The 16,087-nt window shown below is 35.8% G+C and overlaps 1 protein-coding gene across 3 annotated transcripts in view; it reads left to right on the top strand.

The window, feature by feature from the left end:
* NBEA (neurobeachin) overlaps positions 1 to 15,875 on the top strand; it is a 444,651-nt gene extending 428,776 nt beyond the window's left edge. For all 3 annotated transcript variants that reach the window (XM_056503564.1, XM_056503573.1, XM_056503580.1), the window contains 6 exons: positions 352 to 507; positions 1,235 to 1,405; positions 9,186 to 9,287; positions 12,535 to 12,731; positions 13,448 to 13,599; positions 14,086 to 15,875. In XM_056503564.1, coding sequence (XP_056359539.1) covers positions 352 to 507; positions 1,235 to 1,405; positions 9,186 to 9,287; positions 12,535 to 12,731; positions 13,448 to 13,599; positions 14,086 to 14,176 — 869 coding nt within the window. In that variant the 3' untranslated portion in view covers positions 14,177 to 15,875. The remainder of the gene's footprint in view (positions 1 to 351; positions 508 to 1,234; positions 1,406 to 9,185; positions 9,288 to 12,534; positions 12,732 to 13,447; positions 13,600 to 14,085) is intronic.
* The last annotated feature ends 212 nt before the right edge of the window (positions 15,876 to 16,087 follow it).

Below are 16,087 nucleotides of genomic sequence, written 5' to 3' on the forward strand. Positions count from 1 at the left end.
ATTTTATATGGGCTTCCACCACTTTCCCCTGGTTCAGATTGTTTGGGGGACTACTTTTGCAGAGCACTAAAATTATTACCACATATTATGCAGTGCATCAGGCAGCTTATAAGAAATTGTCATCTCCTGTAAAATCTTATCTCTTTTTCAAAGGGGAACTAGGAATCTCACAATAATTTTGTATTTCTGACACCCATATAGACAGCTCTAAATGTTCATATTCAAAATGCTTACTCAACAACAAATTCACAGTTCATTGAAAGTTAAATGTATTCATTTTCTCCTGTAAATGGATGACAGGAAGGTGTTGGAATGGCTTACATGTAAAATGTGTTTTGCATTTTGTTACAGCCAATAACTCTGGTGTGAACAAACGTCAGATCACAGACCTTGTGGATCAGAGCATCCAGATCAATGCACATTGCTTCGTGGTCACGGCCGATAATCGCTACATTCTCATCTGTGGTTTCTGGGACAAGAGCTTTCGAGTTTATTCCACAGAAACAGGTGACCTCAAATGCAGTTCTCTGCTTCTCTCCTTTCACTTTTGAAAACCATAGTTATTTTCATGAAATTTATCATATCAAAAGGATCAGCCAAAATTTTTGTTACAATGTTTTCATGGATCTATTATTTCTAGCTCTATTTATTTCAGGTTGTAAGGAATTAGGTTGAATATCCTGCTGCAGAAACCAGTATTTTGTTCTTTGTCTGATTACTTAGCCTAATATCACTCAGCATATTGCTAAAAACGAATTGTAATAATAGAAAGGAGGAGGTGATAATCACAGTAAACCTTAGTTTGACATTTACATAGAACAAATACACGTTTTTAATATAATAATGTAGCACAATTATGGAAAAGTTCATGTGCAGTCTCATGTATATCACTCATGAAATTCATAAATACTGTTTTAATGCCATTGCTTAAATACTGATGGAGCTGTAACTCCACTTAATATTCAGTGACTGCTGCACTGCCTTGATTTTCAGAGATAAGGGTTAGACTGTGGATTGACACAGAGCACAGCCTTCAATAGGAACGAAAAAAAGATGGAAAAAAAAGTTTAATCTTTGTGATTTTTTAATATTCTTGTAGCATTTAGTGAACTTTAATTACGGGACATGAGACAAAAGTTATATTTGAACTGAATATTAATTATATACTTAATGATTTCTAAACGCTGCAAGTACCTTGGAAAACTGAATTTGTGTGACTTTGCATTCCCACCAGGAAAATTAACTCAGATTGTGTTTGGCCACTGGGATGTCGTGACTTGCCTTGCCAGGTCGGAGTCCTACATCGGGGGCGATTGCTACATCGTGTCTGGGTCTCGAGATGCTACATTGCTGCTGTGGTACTGGAGCGGCCGACATCACATTATAGGTGACAATCCAAACAGCAGTAAGTATCCTTTAATAACACCTCTCTCAGAGGTCTTCTGTCGCAAATATTTGTTTTAACATTCCCTCTTTTGGCTTCAGAAAGAAGCTTATTGCCAAATATATCAGTAACTTTGCCTACAGGTTGAAATTGGTATAAGAAGAGCACCACATGCTAAGCAGTGCATTAATTGCTAGCCAAAAAAAAAAGTTTAAATGCTCTCTGCATGTTAAGAGATAATAGGATGAGAGTATAGTTCCTAAGTTTGTAATTGCCTTTATCACTTATAGCATCATGTCATCATAAACTAGAACAAGATGGTAGTGGCCTTTAAGTGACAGGACATATATCACTATATTTTGACTTCCCTTTCCCTGGAAATATATTTTGGCATTTTAACTTACTCCTTTTGTGCTACAGCATGCTATATCAGCTGCTTGCCTTTTCAAAAAAAGAATGTCTCACATGCCATGGAATTAAATGAGACTCTCTTGAGAAAGGTCTTTCTATAGTTTCGGGAATCAATCTGACTGAATAAAAATAGAAGAAGATAAAATGTCAGGAAAAGTTTGCACTTCATTTGCATGGGACTATCAGTGCTTTTCAGAGTGAGGGGGACACAATAATAATATTAATTCATATAAAAGGGCACCTAAAGTGCATCACTAATCTAAAGATCCCATCACCCAAGCCAGAGATATGACTGCAGCTAAAGAGCAGCATTTATCCATATACCAGAACTGTTTTATACAACACTAAATCCATTTCACTTGAAGAAGTTTCTGATTTCTAATGATAATTTTCAACAGAAGGGTTTTGTCTTTGGATAAGAATGGAAGAATCTGTCACTATCAGTTTTGATCTCTGATTCAAACACTGACTGGAGGAAGTACTCAGTTACAGACATCTAGGTGAAAGTATTTCTTCAACTGAATGGCTGGTAGAAAAGTGTTTTATTTATTTCAAAGTAAATATTTTGTTAATTTTGCAGCAGGGATCTTTTTATTGAATTCTGGGGTTTTTTTCCATTTGTCTCTAAGCAGAGTAAAAGGGGGACAGATAAAAGCCTTGCTTTCTCACCAGATTTTATTTGCTTTTATAACAGAGGGAATAGGGGGGAAAAATAAAATTGTGTTCCAATAACAAATTTCTTTAATTTTTGCCTAAATTCCATGACTTTTTAGTATGTAATTCTCCAATATGGATAAATTCAGTCTGAAATGGATTTTCATGTCTTAGCAGTCTGTTTAGGTTGATGCCATTTTTCTTCTTTGAATGCCTGTGTGATTCATATAAGGTATTAGTCATTTCTAAGTTAAGAGGAAAACAAAAAAGAAGTTTCTACTTTCATTAAAGAGAAAAAATGTAAGATTACCTCCTTTGATTATAAAGGGCTTGGACAACCTTGCAATTAGCATCTCCTTTCCAGCTGGTACAAACAGCTTCATTTCTTTTCCAGACAGAATTATTTTAGTGGTGTTATTCTGTCATCACCTACATATCTGAATGCACAAAGGTGGTACTTTTTGGTATCTCAGATTTAATATCTTAGCTGTATAACTTTGGAATGGTCTGCCTTGGGGGTCTTTATGAAAGGAAGGATATGCCCTGGCTGACAGAAATAAATGAAAATAAAAATTACTTGTGTGACTTGCTCTCTGTCTCTACCTCTATATGGATAAGACTTTTGCTGAAGAAATGACCTTATAGTCATTTTAATAGGAGGCTGTGCTGCAGATAATCATGCTCAGTCAAATGAAATGTTACAGGCACAGGTAATAGAACTCAGGAAGACTAAGTGCCCAAGACCACTGTGGTAGCTTTGAAATATATTGACAAGATTTTTTAATATTCATATTGAAGATATGTTGAAAACTCATACTGAAGAAGAGTGATGGCATTTCTCTTATTTCTATCTCTATTCATTGAACTGAAGCACCATGGATATGCTAATTAATGCTAAGTACTGTACTATAACCAGAACTACATGCATTGGAAACATATCATTATTAACAGCTATTTGACTTTTCATGAACATACATTAATGGGGATAGATCACAAAAACAAAGGGCCTTTTAAAAAGGGTCCTCTTTAAAAACGTCTACAATAACTAAGTATTTTTGCTGAAGTAATGACTAGTTGACATGATAGCTGTCATATGACTAAAACTCCCTTTAAACTAATTTCCCAGAGTGAAGGATTCTCAACAATCCTTGTGAAAATATATTTGGAGTTTTACATAGTTGAAGCCACCAAAGTAATAAAGAAGTATTTCCTAATCTACTCTTCTATAGCTGCTGATAGAAGGTTAGGATTTACCTTGTAGGAAAAATTAAAGTGATATGATCAATGTAGATCAAATCCAATTACTTAACATCTTTAGAATGTATTTCCAGAAAGATATAGATGATATTTTCAGAGGGAAGAAAAGGGGTATTGGTGTTTTTAAGAGCTGTCATCTGGAGACACAGATAAGGTGTTTTATACCACAAGATATAAGAAAGTGAAGAACTCAAAGAAAAATGTCAGGTATAGTAATTTTCTGGGTTAGATGTTTGACTTTATAATTATCTTTTAAGCTGAAAGACAGTTAATTATCAATTTCAACTTCAATACATCCAGTTGCCAAGGGGAACTTTAGTTGTTTCAGAAAATCTTAAAGGGGAGAAAAAGCAAACCTCCTGTCCTAAACAGTTTGCATGGTTTGACATTTGTATAGAAAAATATAGATCCCATTTCATTCAAAAACACAGAAGTCACAATCATTTATTGTGAAATACTCTCAGGCAAAATATTTTCAGATCAATTTTCTTCCAGATTCTGCTAAAATTCTTATTCCAGAATCCATGAGGTAGGTGTAATCTTTAATGAACAACATGTATGTCGACAACTTAAACTGTCAGATTTCTATAGAACCTTCTGCTGAAATACCTGTAATGGCATATGTTCAGTGGGTCAGCTCAGCTGGGTCTGTGGGAAATACAGAACCAGCTCTTGTTTAAAAAGGAGAATTGAGAAAAGATGCAGGTGATTGATCTAGCTCAGTGGTTGAAAGCTTGTCTATGAGAGCATGATAAACTTAATAATTTTAATTATTTTTTCAATCAATGCATTTATTAAATTGTCATTTTTATTCTCCAGTAAGTGTCAAAAATTGGTTTCTGGTTCAGTTTGCACTTGGCACAATTTCTTGACACCTCTCACAATCACTGTGAGAAGAGTGAAGTTTTACCAGGTTTTAAATGCAATCTTTTCCATACAGTAGTTTCTGAAATAGCTTGTAGGAAATCTGGTTAGAGTGTTTGTCCAGGAAGTAAGAGACTATGTTCTTGACCTCTAGAGACTGGGGGAATTAAAGCCCTCATTCCCATGTTCACAAGCATGTGCTGATTATCAGCTGTAAGTTACCATAGGATTGGCCCCTGAGAAACTCTAGAATTGGTAGAAAGCAGAATTCTACACTCATATTTATGCATACTACATGTCATGATGATAAGATATAGAGATAAATCAAGAAATCAGGAGCCATATGTACCTTCAGCAGCAGCATATAGGGCAAATCTGGTCCTGTTTGTACTTTCTCTAATTCAACACTGGTTTTATGGCCATGCCATTACTAAGCTCCAGCAGTGGTGATGTTGGAGGTCCTGTTAAGGCTGCAGTAGAGGCTGGTGTTTGGAAATACTTCTGGAAAGTAAGGGATGTGGCATGATTTCGTGTAGGCTGAAGGGCAGTTGAATGCAGGGTTTATGTATGTTTGAATTTCCCTTTGTTTCTTTATCCTTGCTTACTTAAGTACCACCTTTTGCAAAAACACTGAACCGAATGAAGCTTAGTCCTCTTGCCAGGGTCAGATATCTACTTTCTAAGCCAAAATTGCCCATCTGAAATAGTTAATCTCAATCTGCACCTTATTAGGTTGATGACCACGTTGTATAAATCTGCTGCAGTTGTGAGAACAGTGAAAGGTATCTGTTTTCTCTTAGTATGACATGGCACATGCAAAGGACATCGTTTGCTTATTTTATTTGTTTGAAGTGATATGGGAAATATAAATCTTTACAGTTCTCTGAGACTGAATAGAAAAATTGTTCTGATAGAGTTTGACAATTTATGTTTTGGTTTTTCTTCTCTTATGATACAAAGGAATTTGTTTTAGCTGAGTGCTAATCTGTATACAAATTTCTTCTCACAAGGCAACTGTATTAGTCATCACAAAAAGGAGCAAAGTACATGATATGCCCTGGAGTTCAACATGTATCATTATAGCGGTTTTATTTTTATATTTTTTGATTACTTTATTGAATGTCTCTTTCAAACAAGTGACTTTGAAAATGAGAATAATCTCAGAGTCTTTGAACCGATATACCAAGGTGGATGATAGAATTACAGAAAAGTGAGGGACAGATGCTTTCATCTGAAACAGACACAAATTCAGAAACTAATTTGGAAGTGATAAAAATTAATTTGCACACTTTAATTGGAATCAGACTCCTGCATGAAAGAAAGGAAGGGTAGGCAGCTTGTGCTAAAGGCTGATTGAATTTTTTGTCAGGTAAGTATGTTGGACCTGGCCGCTTATCCTCTTGAGCCTCTCCGTGCAATATATTACATTCACCCTCTGACTGGTGTTCTTTAAAAGGATCAATGCTGCTCCTGGTTTTTTCCCTAGAGCCTGAAATTTCATTGATCTTGGGACTTGACATTTCTCATTACCTATTGTAGCTTCCAAGAGGATGGTCACAAGAGGTGTGGGAGTTAACCCCACTTTTTCTAGCAGCAACTGTGCTGACCATTGAAAAATCTGTGTCTATTGGCCATAAGATGGGTTTGTTTAATTATATCATAAATCTTCACAGATGCTAAGAATTCATCCTGTCCCAGTGAGTGTATTCAGTATATATCTGAAAGGGAGGGTAAACATTACCATAAAATATCTTTCTCAAGTCAATATACCTTTTTTTGTGTGTCTGTGATGTGTTCCTTCTACATAAGGTAATTTTGAAACAATTTGAAGTTGTGAACATCAAGAGTTCTGCAGGATTGTGTCTTGCAAGAGTTCTGAGTTCAAAATAACTTGCAATGACTTGCAAGTTATTCTGAACTCAGAACTTTCACTTGTTTTATATCCCTCTACATTTTAATATGCCCTAGCTTAGCCCTGAAATGTCAGCAGTTTAAAAATAGTCACCAGTGTTCTCTGCACCAAGAGCACAGGGTGGCTGTCTGAAAGCCCTGCACTAGCACATGGGATCATGTGCTATCTTGCTTTGTCTGTTTAAGGAGTTATTATGGTACATGTAAGTTTGTAAAATTTAGATATTAGTTTTTGAAATACAGTATCTTTAGCACTGCTCTGCCAGAGCAGAAGCTCTTTGAAAAGTAATTTGTAATTTTTACTGGCACCTTCTCTGCTGTGGTTGCCAGAGACATCTCTCTTCTAAGGCTGCAGTGTAAAGGTAAACAAGTCAATAATCCATCTGAGACGATGCAGTTATCTCTAGTATTTTATCAACAGATGTCTGTGCCCATGCTATGCTGCATATTCCATGGGAGTTGTGCAGTGCAGGGGGGTTCAGCAACTTGCCCAAGATCCCAAAGCAATTTAGTGAAGGAGACAGGAAGAGATGCTACAAATCCATAATCTTCTGTCCTCCACTGTATTTTACCTTCTTGATTAGTGCAAGGTACCTGTAAGCCCACTCACCTGGGTGAATTGTTTGTAGCTATATAAAAAATTCCTCAGCAAATAAACCAGCTCTGCTTCCCAGGACTGGGAATATTTTGAATATACTAATACTTTCCTCTCAGCAGTCTTTCTTTTACACTCATTGCTCCTTCATGTTGTGGGCATTGTCATTGAGTGTCTTCTGTTTTGAGATATTCATATCTGTTAGTTGTAGCCTTTTAATAAAATTCCAAGATTTTTTTTCTGACAGTAAAAATTTGAGAAGGTTCTTAATATTTAACTCCATGAAAGCCATTGTATTTTCTAAAATTTAATATTCTGATGAGCATCTCTGAAAAGTTCTAACAGTATAGAAAATAGAAAAGTAAATTCTTTTCAGCAAGTAATTCAGGTATAGCCTTGTACTTGCTTTTGTCAAAGTGAGAGATTAAATTGAAGCTAAAATTGGCCATCTGCTCTCATGTGTCTTTATACAGAATACCCCTAGATGTGTCCCCATAGAAATCTATACGTAATTCCTGGGAAAGGACAATATGAGAGAAATAGTCACACTGTCTTTTGTCTTTCTTTCCCTCATCTTTTTTTCTTGTTGTGCAGGAGCACCATGTGTTCCCAAAGAACCTTACAATAGTATTAAGCATTATATTCTTCAGCAAGAAGGAAATATGTGCTTTATTTTAGACTTTCTAGAAAAACTTACTTGTTTGGAAATATAGCACATTTTTTTCCCTTTTGCCCTCTAGTAATTCAGTTCAAAGGTGCTCCTTTGGGGAAATTACAGGGAGTTTACAGTGATGGTATCTCAGTTCTTAGGTAGGATATTTTCACCTGCAATTCCCTTAGAGCTGCAGCCTTTGACCTCTGGCTGCATCTATCAGTGGTGATGTGACAGTGACAGAATATTTTGCTAGATTTTGAATGATTCCTGGAGTTCACAGCTTCTTTCCTTTGCAATAAAATGTAATACGACCAAGGTTCATGCCACAGCTTTTTCTGTAGAAAGTATCAGTGAATAATTTTTTCTTTGAGCCCTAAGGGGAAAAAAAATCCCATTTTCAATTACTGCTGGACTGTTACTTCTAATATTGATATTCCATTATTAATTTGTATTTACTGAAAAGCAGGACAAAATAAGACTCACAGATCTATGTTTCAGGGAGGTTGTTTTGTATAAGCATTTTCCTTTATTAATCAAGAAATCAATAAAATATGCTTATGTGGTATATTTTGGAATTTTACAGTTCCTTGATATTATAGAACTTTCCTAGGAAACACTGAGGAAAATGTCCTTTTGAAAATTGCATTATTTCTTTTCCTTCAAAAATTTTAGCTATTTAATAGTTTTAGTCATTCAGTTTGATGCAGTCTGATGGCACCTCTATAATCATAGCTTGGGCCAAGATGGCCATTGAGCATAATACTCTTTTTTTCCAGGAGTACATACAGAATAAAAAAAAAAAAAAAAAAAAAAGTGGAAATTTTTTAATTTAATCATTTGCCCTTTTTTTTTTTTTTTTTCCTTTTTCTTCTGTGTTATGCTTGGAGAAAAGATTGAAAGGAGATGGAGTTCTCAAAGCAATGCTGATGGGGAAATTATAAAAATCAAAATACAGCCATCTTTGATGAGCTACACAAAGAATGTAATATATAATATCATTTTCAGGCATATTTTTATTTATGACCATTCCATGTATCTCTGAATCAATATTACCTATGCAGCAGTAGTATGCGTCTAGTACAGTGTTGTTCTTCTCCTCTTTTCCTAACCCAGTTCCATGAAACAAATTAGGATCATTATTAAAGGAACATCCTATATTCTTTAGGTTCATAGTGTAAGTCTGGAGACATTTATGTTCAATATCAGACCTTTGCAATGTAGCTGCTTTCAATAGCACCACACTTTGTGTTCTTTTAATTAATTCATTAATGCATTGGGAAGTTGTGGTTTTGAAGTTTTATGTTATCTGAATACATTTCGCTCATGCTAACATGAGATATTTAATCACACTCCACCTCCTTCATGCTTAATGATTTCAAGTAAATTACTTGATTTGGCATTCTCTTGGTTTTTTTTTTCTTTTTTTTCCCAACCTTTTTTTTTTTTTTTACCAGGTGATTATCCAGCTCCTCGCGCCGTTCTAACTGGCCACGACCATGAAGTTGTCTGCGTGTCGGTCTGTGCAGAGCTGGGACTTGTTATCAGTGGTGCTAAAGGTCAGAAACGTTTTTATGATTTAAGTCTTAACAGTTTTAGAGTCTTTTTTAGTGGTATTTCTCAGAATTCCCTCAAGCCACACATACTTCAATTATCCCTAAGGTGTGTTGTAGTTCTAGGAGAATCTGAAGCACTTTTCTCTGAAAATTGTTATTTACTATCTGCACTTACAAGTTTAGACACAAATTAAGTTGATCATTCCATCCAACCATCAGTTAATGCAACTATTCTGGAACCAGATCTGGAAGACTATTTTATGAAAATGCATAAAATAATTCTAATAGTATCTAGTGATTTTGAAGAAACCTGTTGATAGAGACATGTATTTCAGGGAGGGCCAGGTCAAAATTCTCCACCTTGATCTTAATTAAGAGGTAGTTTGTAGGACTGATCTCACTCTTCAGGGCAGCAGGATCAGTTATCTTTGGAACTGTGTGCAGCATTCTGTCCAGTAGTGCTTTCTGCAATGTTTTCTGAATTATGAGCAGTTGCAGGTTCTCCCTGTTGTCTATGGAATCCAGAGCACCCAACAATTGCTAACACAAGTGTTCAAAATACTTTTCTAAGCCTGCAGCAATACCCTGTATGACTGGTAACCAATGCAAATAAAGCACTCAATGAATATTTGCTTCATCCTTCCTTACTCTGTTTCTCCTTGATTTATTCCATTTCACTGCTTCTGCCCATTTTCTCCTACTTCTCCTTAATTCCACATCCACTTTTCTTTCACCACTGTCCTCTCTCATTCAGCTTCTTAACTGGCCGAACTGCATGTCTTTTTTTCTTTTCCTCTCCTGTTTGCCTCTTCCTCTTCCCCTTTTCTCTTAATTTCTTTTGTGCTACATCATCTCTTTTCCCTTCTTATTTCCTTTCTTTGCATCACCCTTTGTATTTCCTTTCAACTTATTTGTCTTCCTTTCTCATTTGCACTCTACTCCTACATTCATATCCAGTGACTTGCTATCTCCATCTATAGTGATGCTTGTTTCAGTCATCCCCATGGATATCTTTGTACTAATTTTTAAGTTTGCTGCTTCTGAGGGTAAGAAGGATGTGATGCTTGGCTCTGCCAGCTTTTGCTCACTGCTGAGCTCCTGGGTTATTGCTTTTTATACTGTCTTGGAGCTCAACATTTATTTTTAAAGCTGAGTGTGAAACTTTTGAGTAAAGCCATTTTTAACAGGAAATCCTAATGGGTCATTAACTCTCATAATGGCACACTACATAACAGTCATAGACAAAGTCAGGACATTTGTGAAAAAAATGTACTATGATGCTGGAGTTATATCTTTTTCTTGAAACATTGCTATTTCTTACCATTTAAGGCAGCCTCATACACTCTGGCTGCCATAGTTTCCAAATATCTTTTTGCAAGTTTCCTCTTCTTAATATAGATTGAATCTGTACTCAGTTATCTTCTGATTCATTAACATTATTTGCTGCTTTGGTAACTTACACATCTTTAGAGGCAAAAGCTGATGGAGAACCTAAGATTTTAAAATCAAATTCAGAATATGTTTATAATTGATCCAGAGAAATGGAGGCCCAGTCTGTCTCTTGAAGTATCTTCCCATGTTCTTCCTTTTGAAACTTTAGACTATATAAAAATGCAGAGGTAAAATATGTTTTTTAAATTGTTTTTTTCCAAAATATGCTTTTTCAAAAGCTTTTTCTTCAGATCTGTTAGTTTCAGTCCCTTTCCAGCTTCTTAGATTGCATCTCATGGCAGTGTTGTGTTGGCCTTCCATCCAGTCTGAGCTCAGCCTGTGCTTCCTGGTGAGCAGCTTTTCCTCTGGAACTGGCTGTGGCACTGTGATGACACTTGCAGCCCTTGAGAACCTACTGAAGCAGGGAGACAGCACATTTAAGACTCATCTGTGGAAAAATCTTGTGAATCAGTTTGATGTTTCCACATTCTTACCCAAGAAAGCCAAAAAACAGTGGTCAGTCTGTATGTCCCTACAGTGGCATCCTAAATCAGACGTGCCTTTTGTGCCATGATCATTCAGCTATGAAGGTATTTTTTTGAAAAATCTGACCAGATAATTATTCTAAAGGTGAAAGCTTCACTTTTTGTAATATCCTGGCACTTCAGTATTTCCAAAATCAACTATTTGAGAAAATAAATTATTTCCTTTGCAGTGCTACCCCTTGGATGCAGCCAGATTTGGGGTCCCACTGCATAAGACTTTATGCAAACACAGATAAAAGCCTGTATCAGAGGGTTCACAGATAAATGCACTGATGCTGATTCATTCTACCTGGGCAAACCCAGCTGCTGTGTGAATTTCAAAGAAGTTAGAAGGACTTAACATGAAGTGGCTGAGTCTGCCAATATGAATTTACTTTCAGGGTCATGAACCAGTTGTATAAGGAAGAGATTACTCTGCTGTCCAGGATTATCCTGTGATTCATAAAAGAAAAACATTTAGAATTTCCTGTGACTCATTACATTTATCAGAGAAGAGACCCTTTTTCTTAGTAGGAATTCAGATCTCACTTTAAAAAAAAAACCTTTCTTATTTTTCTTGAAATGTAAATAAGCTTAGTTTTGAATCTAAAAATGTACATTGTAGATTTCATAGCTGTTTGTTTCTTTCAAGAGTGTAATAAAAAGACATCAAAATCTCATAATAAAATCTCTCTGGAGCAAATGTAGTTGTAGTGTGATCTCCTAAAATCTCTTATAGTCCAAGTATCATTGTGACTCTGTCAGCTTTCACATGACTCCCATTGCTGAAACAAATCAGGACTGAAATCTATGCATATCACATGTTCATTGGGGGAGAGGATGTACAGGAACTGCCATTGTCTATAGGAGAAATATGCAGTAATATGATTACATGCCCTATGGGAGTTGCTCCCCCAAGTCACTGATAGGGCCACATCTGTTTAATGTGAATGGGCAGGCTAAAGAGAGTTCATGTTGTTGAAGAAAATCCCTGAGTGAAGCTCCTGAATGCTTGGGAAAAGGAAAGAGTGTTTCAGAAGACAGATCAAGGAAAATTCCTACCAGTCTAAGTAAATAATACACTTCTGGCCATATTGTATTTATTTTCTTATTATGGTAGCTCTTGCATTTCCTTTTCTGTTGTGCATTTTAAATTCTTTAAGTAAACTTTATAGCTTCTTGTATCTAAGCAGCACTAATGTGATATAAATGTGTATTATGCATCATTTTTTGTGCACAGACTATATGGTTTGTATAAACAGCAAATGTAAGAAATACTATGTTTTCATATACAGAGGGTCCTTGCCTAGTGCACACAATTACTGGAGACTTGCTGAGAGCCCTGGAAGGAACAGAAAACTGCCTGTACCCTCGCCTGATTTCAGTATCTAGTGAAGGTCACTGCATCATCTACTATGAACGAGGACGGTTCAGCAATTTCAGCATTAATGGCAAACTCTTAGCTCAGATGGAAATCAATGATTCAACCAGGGTAAATCTAAATGCAAACAAGCATTTATTGTGTGTTGCTTTTATTAAATAAATTGAATTTATTTGCCATATAGTTTAGAGGAAATCATATATGTAAAATTTCTGCCTTTTGGTTAAGCCATTAAACACATATCCTTTCATCACCATCTCCAAATATGAAAATGCACTTAAGCTTTTTCAGAATAGATAAGAGCAAATAGTTTCATGAGCCCACAATATTCCCAGAATTTTTGTTTGGAATTGAATTTCAGTGGGAAATATGTCTTTGAAACAAAATGCTCTGAAAAGCCCTCATTCTTCATTTATTAGCCAAGATATGAATTCATGCCTTCAGGGCTCTGCTCTGTCACTAGCACTTGAAGCAGCATTAGGAATGCAGATCACTGCTCTGCTTTAGGTGGTAGTGGTAGCTCTGAGTATTGTAGAACAAATCATGGTATGTAGAAATGTGCTGAACTCAAATATTGGCAGATTCAGTCAAGGAGCTTTTTTGTTATCTATCATGCTTAATGCCAAAGAATTGTTTTTAAAATTTGATGATACAAAATTTGTTGGTTTATTTTTGGATTAGGGAGAAAGACAGGAGGAAGCATTTTGCTTCAAATTTAAAGTGGGCAGAACATAAGATATGCTTTAAAGTCAATTCAATTGTTAAAATACTGTTCCATTTCCATAAAGGCTAACTGTGTGCTTGGGATTTTTCTTTTTCTCCTGAAGGCCATCCTCCTGAGCAGTGATGGGCAGAACCTGGTGACAGGAGGAGACAATGGTGTAGTGGAAGTATGGCAGGCCTGTGACTTCAAGCAGCTCTATATTTACCCTGGCTGTGATGCTGGCATAAGAGCTATGGATCTGTCTCATGATCAGAGGTGAATTTGTCATTCGTATTTGTATGTAAATACTAAAATTCCAGAAAGAATACATCTCCATGAACTTTGGGTATATGGTATGGAATCGTTAACAGGATGTGCAAGAAGCAATTACTCCAGTTGCTTTACCTGATTAATCACTTATTCTGATACTTGAGTCTCATAGTGCAAGCCCTTAACACTATAGTGAGGTCTCATTTCATTGAAGTTAGTAAGCCAGACACTCAGCTAGCAAAATGTGACTAAAATTACATTAACTTAAGAACAAAGGAAGAGTCAGATTGGATCAGAGTGCAGTAGCACCTATTAAATGCCTTAAAACCAATTGCAAAAGTTTGAGATACACTTCTGATTTTCAGCCAAGCTTAAGAACTTTAGACAGTGTTGCAAAAAATGCCTTGTTCTTTTAGCTTTTGTCTGTCTATGAAAACCCATAGCTCTAGAAGGCAAAAGGGAATTAACATCAGCCTCTGATATCTTTTTCAGAACTCTGATTACCGGCATGGCTTCTGGCAGCATCGTAGCTTTTAATATAGATTTTAACCGGTGGCACTATGAGCATCAGAACAGATACTGAAGTGCAGTGAAGAACTGAAAGCCCAGGTAAAGCTGAGAGCACAAGTGCTGCAAAGAAAGGTGTAGTCTCTGGTGGAAAACCACGTCTGCATTGACCTCCGTTGTACATTCCATTACACCCAGCAATAGCTGTACATTGTAGTCAGCAACCATTTTACTTTGTGTGTTTTTTCACAACTGAACACCAGCTGCTGAAAAGCAAGCTTGTATCATGTAAATTATATGAATTAGGAAATGTTTTGGTAATTATTTCATATATCTTTGTTTATTGAGAAAAGGTAGTAGGATGCGCCACAAGAGACTTTTGAAAATTCTGGGGAACCTTGTGTCCAGTTATTTCAATGTTTAGGCTTTGAACCTAACATGCATCCCATCTCCAGCCTCTTTTCAAGCTGAGATTAAAAAAAATATGTTTGATACTTTGTACATCAGATGCACATCTTAACTTTAAAGGGATACTTTTGTAAAAGTAAAACCTTGTATAAAGAACAAAACTGTTTCTTAATTTTATTGTGGAGTTACAACTTGCATGTACTTTAAACCTGATGTCTTGAAGGAACAGGTGCATTCACATAAATCAGACTGGAGATCTGCCTAAGGGTACAGCTTGTGTTAAAGGGTTGAATTTGGGAGCAAACAGTAATTCTGACATTTTCACCAACACATTTTTCACTTTTTCAATCTAAAGTTTACCCCTCTTAAGTGGAGTTGTGCTCACAAAGCATTTGGATAAAAAGCCATCATTTGCCATATTTATACTTTATACAATAGTAATTAATTTCCTCCCTTTTAAATTTAAAGACTAGACAGAAAGGGAGTAAAGAGGGAAGTTCAGTTTAATGCTTTGTAATGCTTAATGATTCCCAATACAGACAAAGTGCTATACTTCTGGAATATTAACATTTGGCATATAAATCATGGGCAAGAGAGCCCCCACTGGTTTTTTTCCCCTTATTTGTAATCTGAGGAGCTTGGTTTATTTGACAGCCTTAGCTTAATTTCAAAGGTGACTGAGGTTGTTCTTTTCAGTTGTTCTGAAAATCTCACCTGAAGCCACTCAGACTAAGGCACTTCATCTTTTACAATACTGTAATGATAACTATCAGAATAATTTTCTGCACATTGTACTGATCAAATTACACACCCAGGGGTATATACACTTTAATTCATGTTTCTTCTTTGTATATTTGGTGACTGTATTGTCATAGATGTACATATTGTGTCGGTAGGGCTATGAGGCATGTAACAGGAATGTAATTTTCTCAGAATTTACACTCACTTGCAGTCATTTATTTAAAAAGATAATGGATTCTTTGTATTGGCACTTTGCACCAGGAACATATCATTATTTATTGATGTGATTACTTATTTGTTATCCACCTTGTATTAGTAAGTTTAGCCCTGAATTTCCTTCTTCATTGTTGTTTGTATTTATAAGGTTTGGAAATCATGGGGATCAGCGTAATGATTAAGTTATTCATCACCTGTCTGTAAGCAATATCTTGAGTTTGTAGCTTAGAATTGGGAGACTATTGAACATCTGGAAGACAAGTTCATTTCATCTTGAGATCATGGTGAAATATTTTGGATATATAAATTCCTTAAGCTATTGTAACCATGTTTTATTGCAAAGATGTAAAATACGCCAGATGTGTGTGAGTTGGAAATCAAAAAGAAAAATAAAATATGCAAAGAATTCAGTGATTGTTTTTCATTCCAATGCAACTTTTGTTGAATCATTCCCATTATCATTATGAACAAACAATTATTTTTGAGAAATTCTTACTTATGTCCTAAAAAAGTATGCACTTCTGGGTGGTTGTTTTTCTTGGGGTCTCAGTAATAAAACTTCACAGGTGACAGAATGACCTCTGCAACTCTTTTGATTGTCACAAGAGAAGGTACTAAAGTT

The sequence above is a fragment of the Oenanthe melanoleuca genome, chromosome 1 (genome assembly GCF_029582105.1).
Source record: "Oenanthe melanoleuca isolate GR-GAL-2019-014 chromosome 1, OMel1.0, whole genome shotgun sequence".
NCBI classification, from domain to species: Eukaryota; Metazoa; Chordata; class Aves; order Passeriformes; family Muscicapidae; genus Oenanthe; species Oenanthe melanoleuca.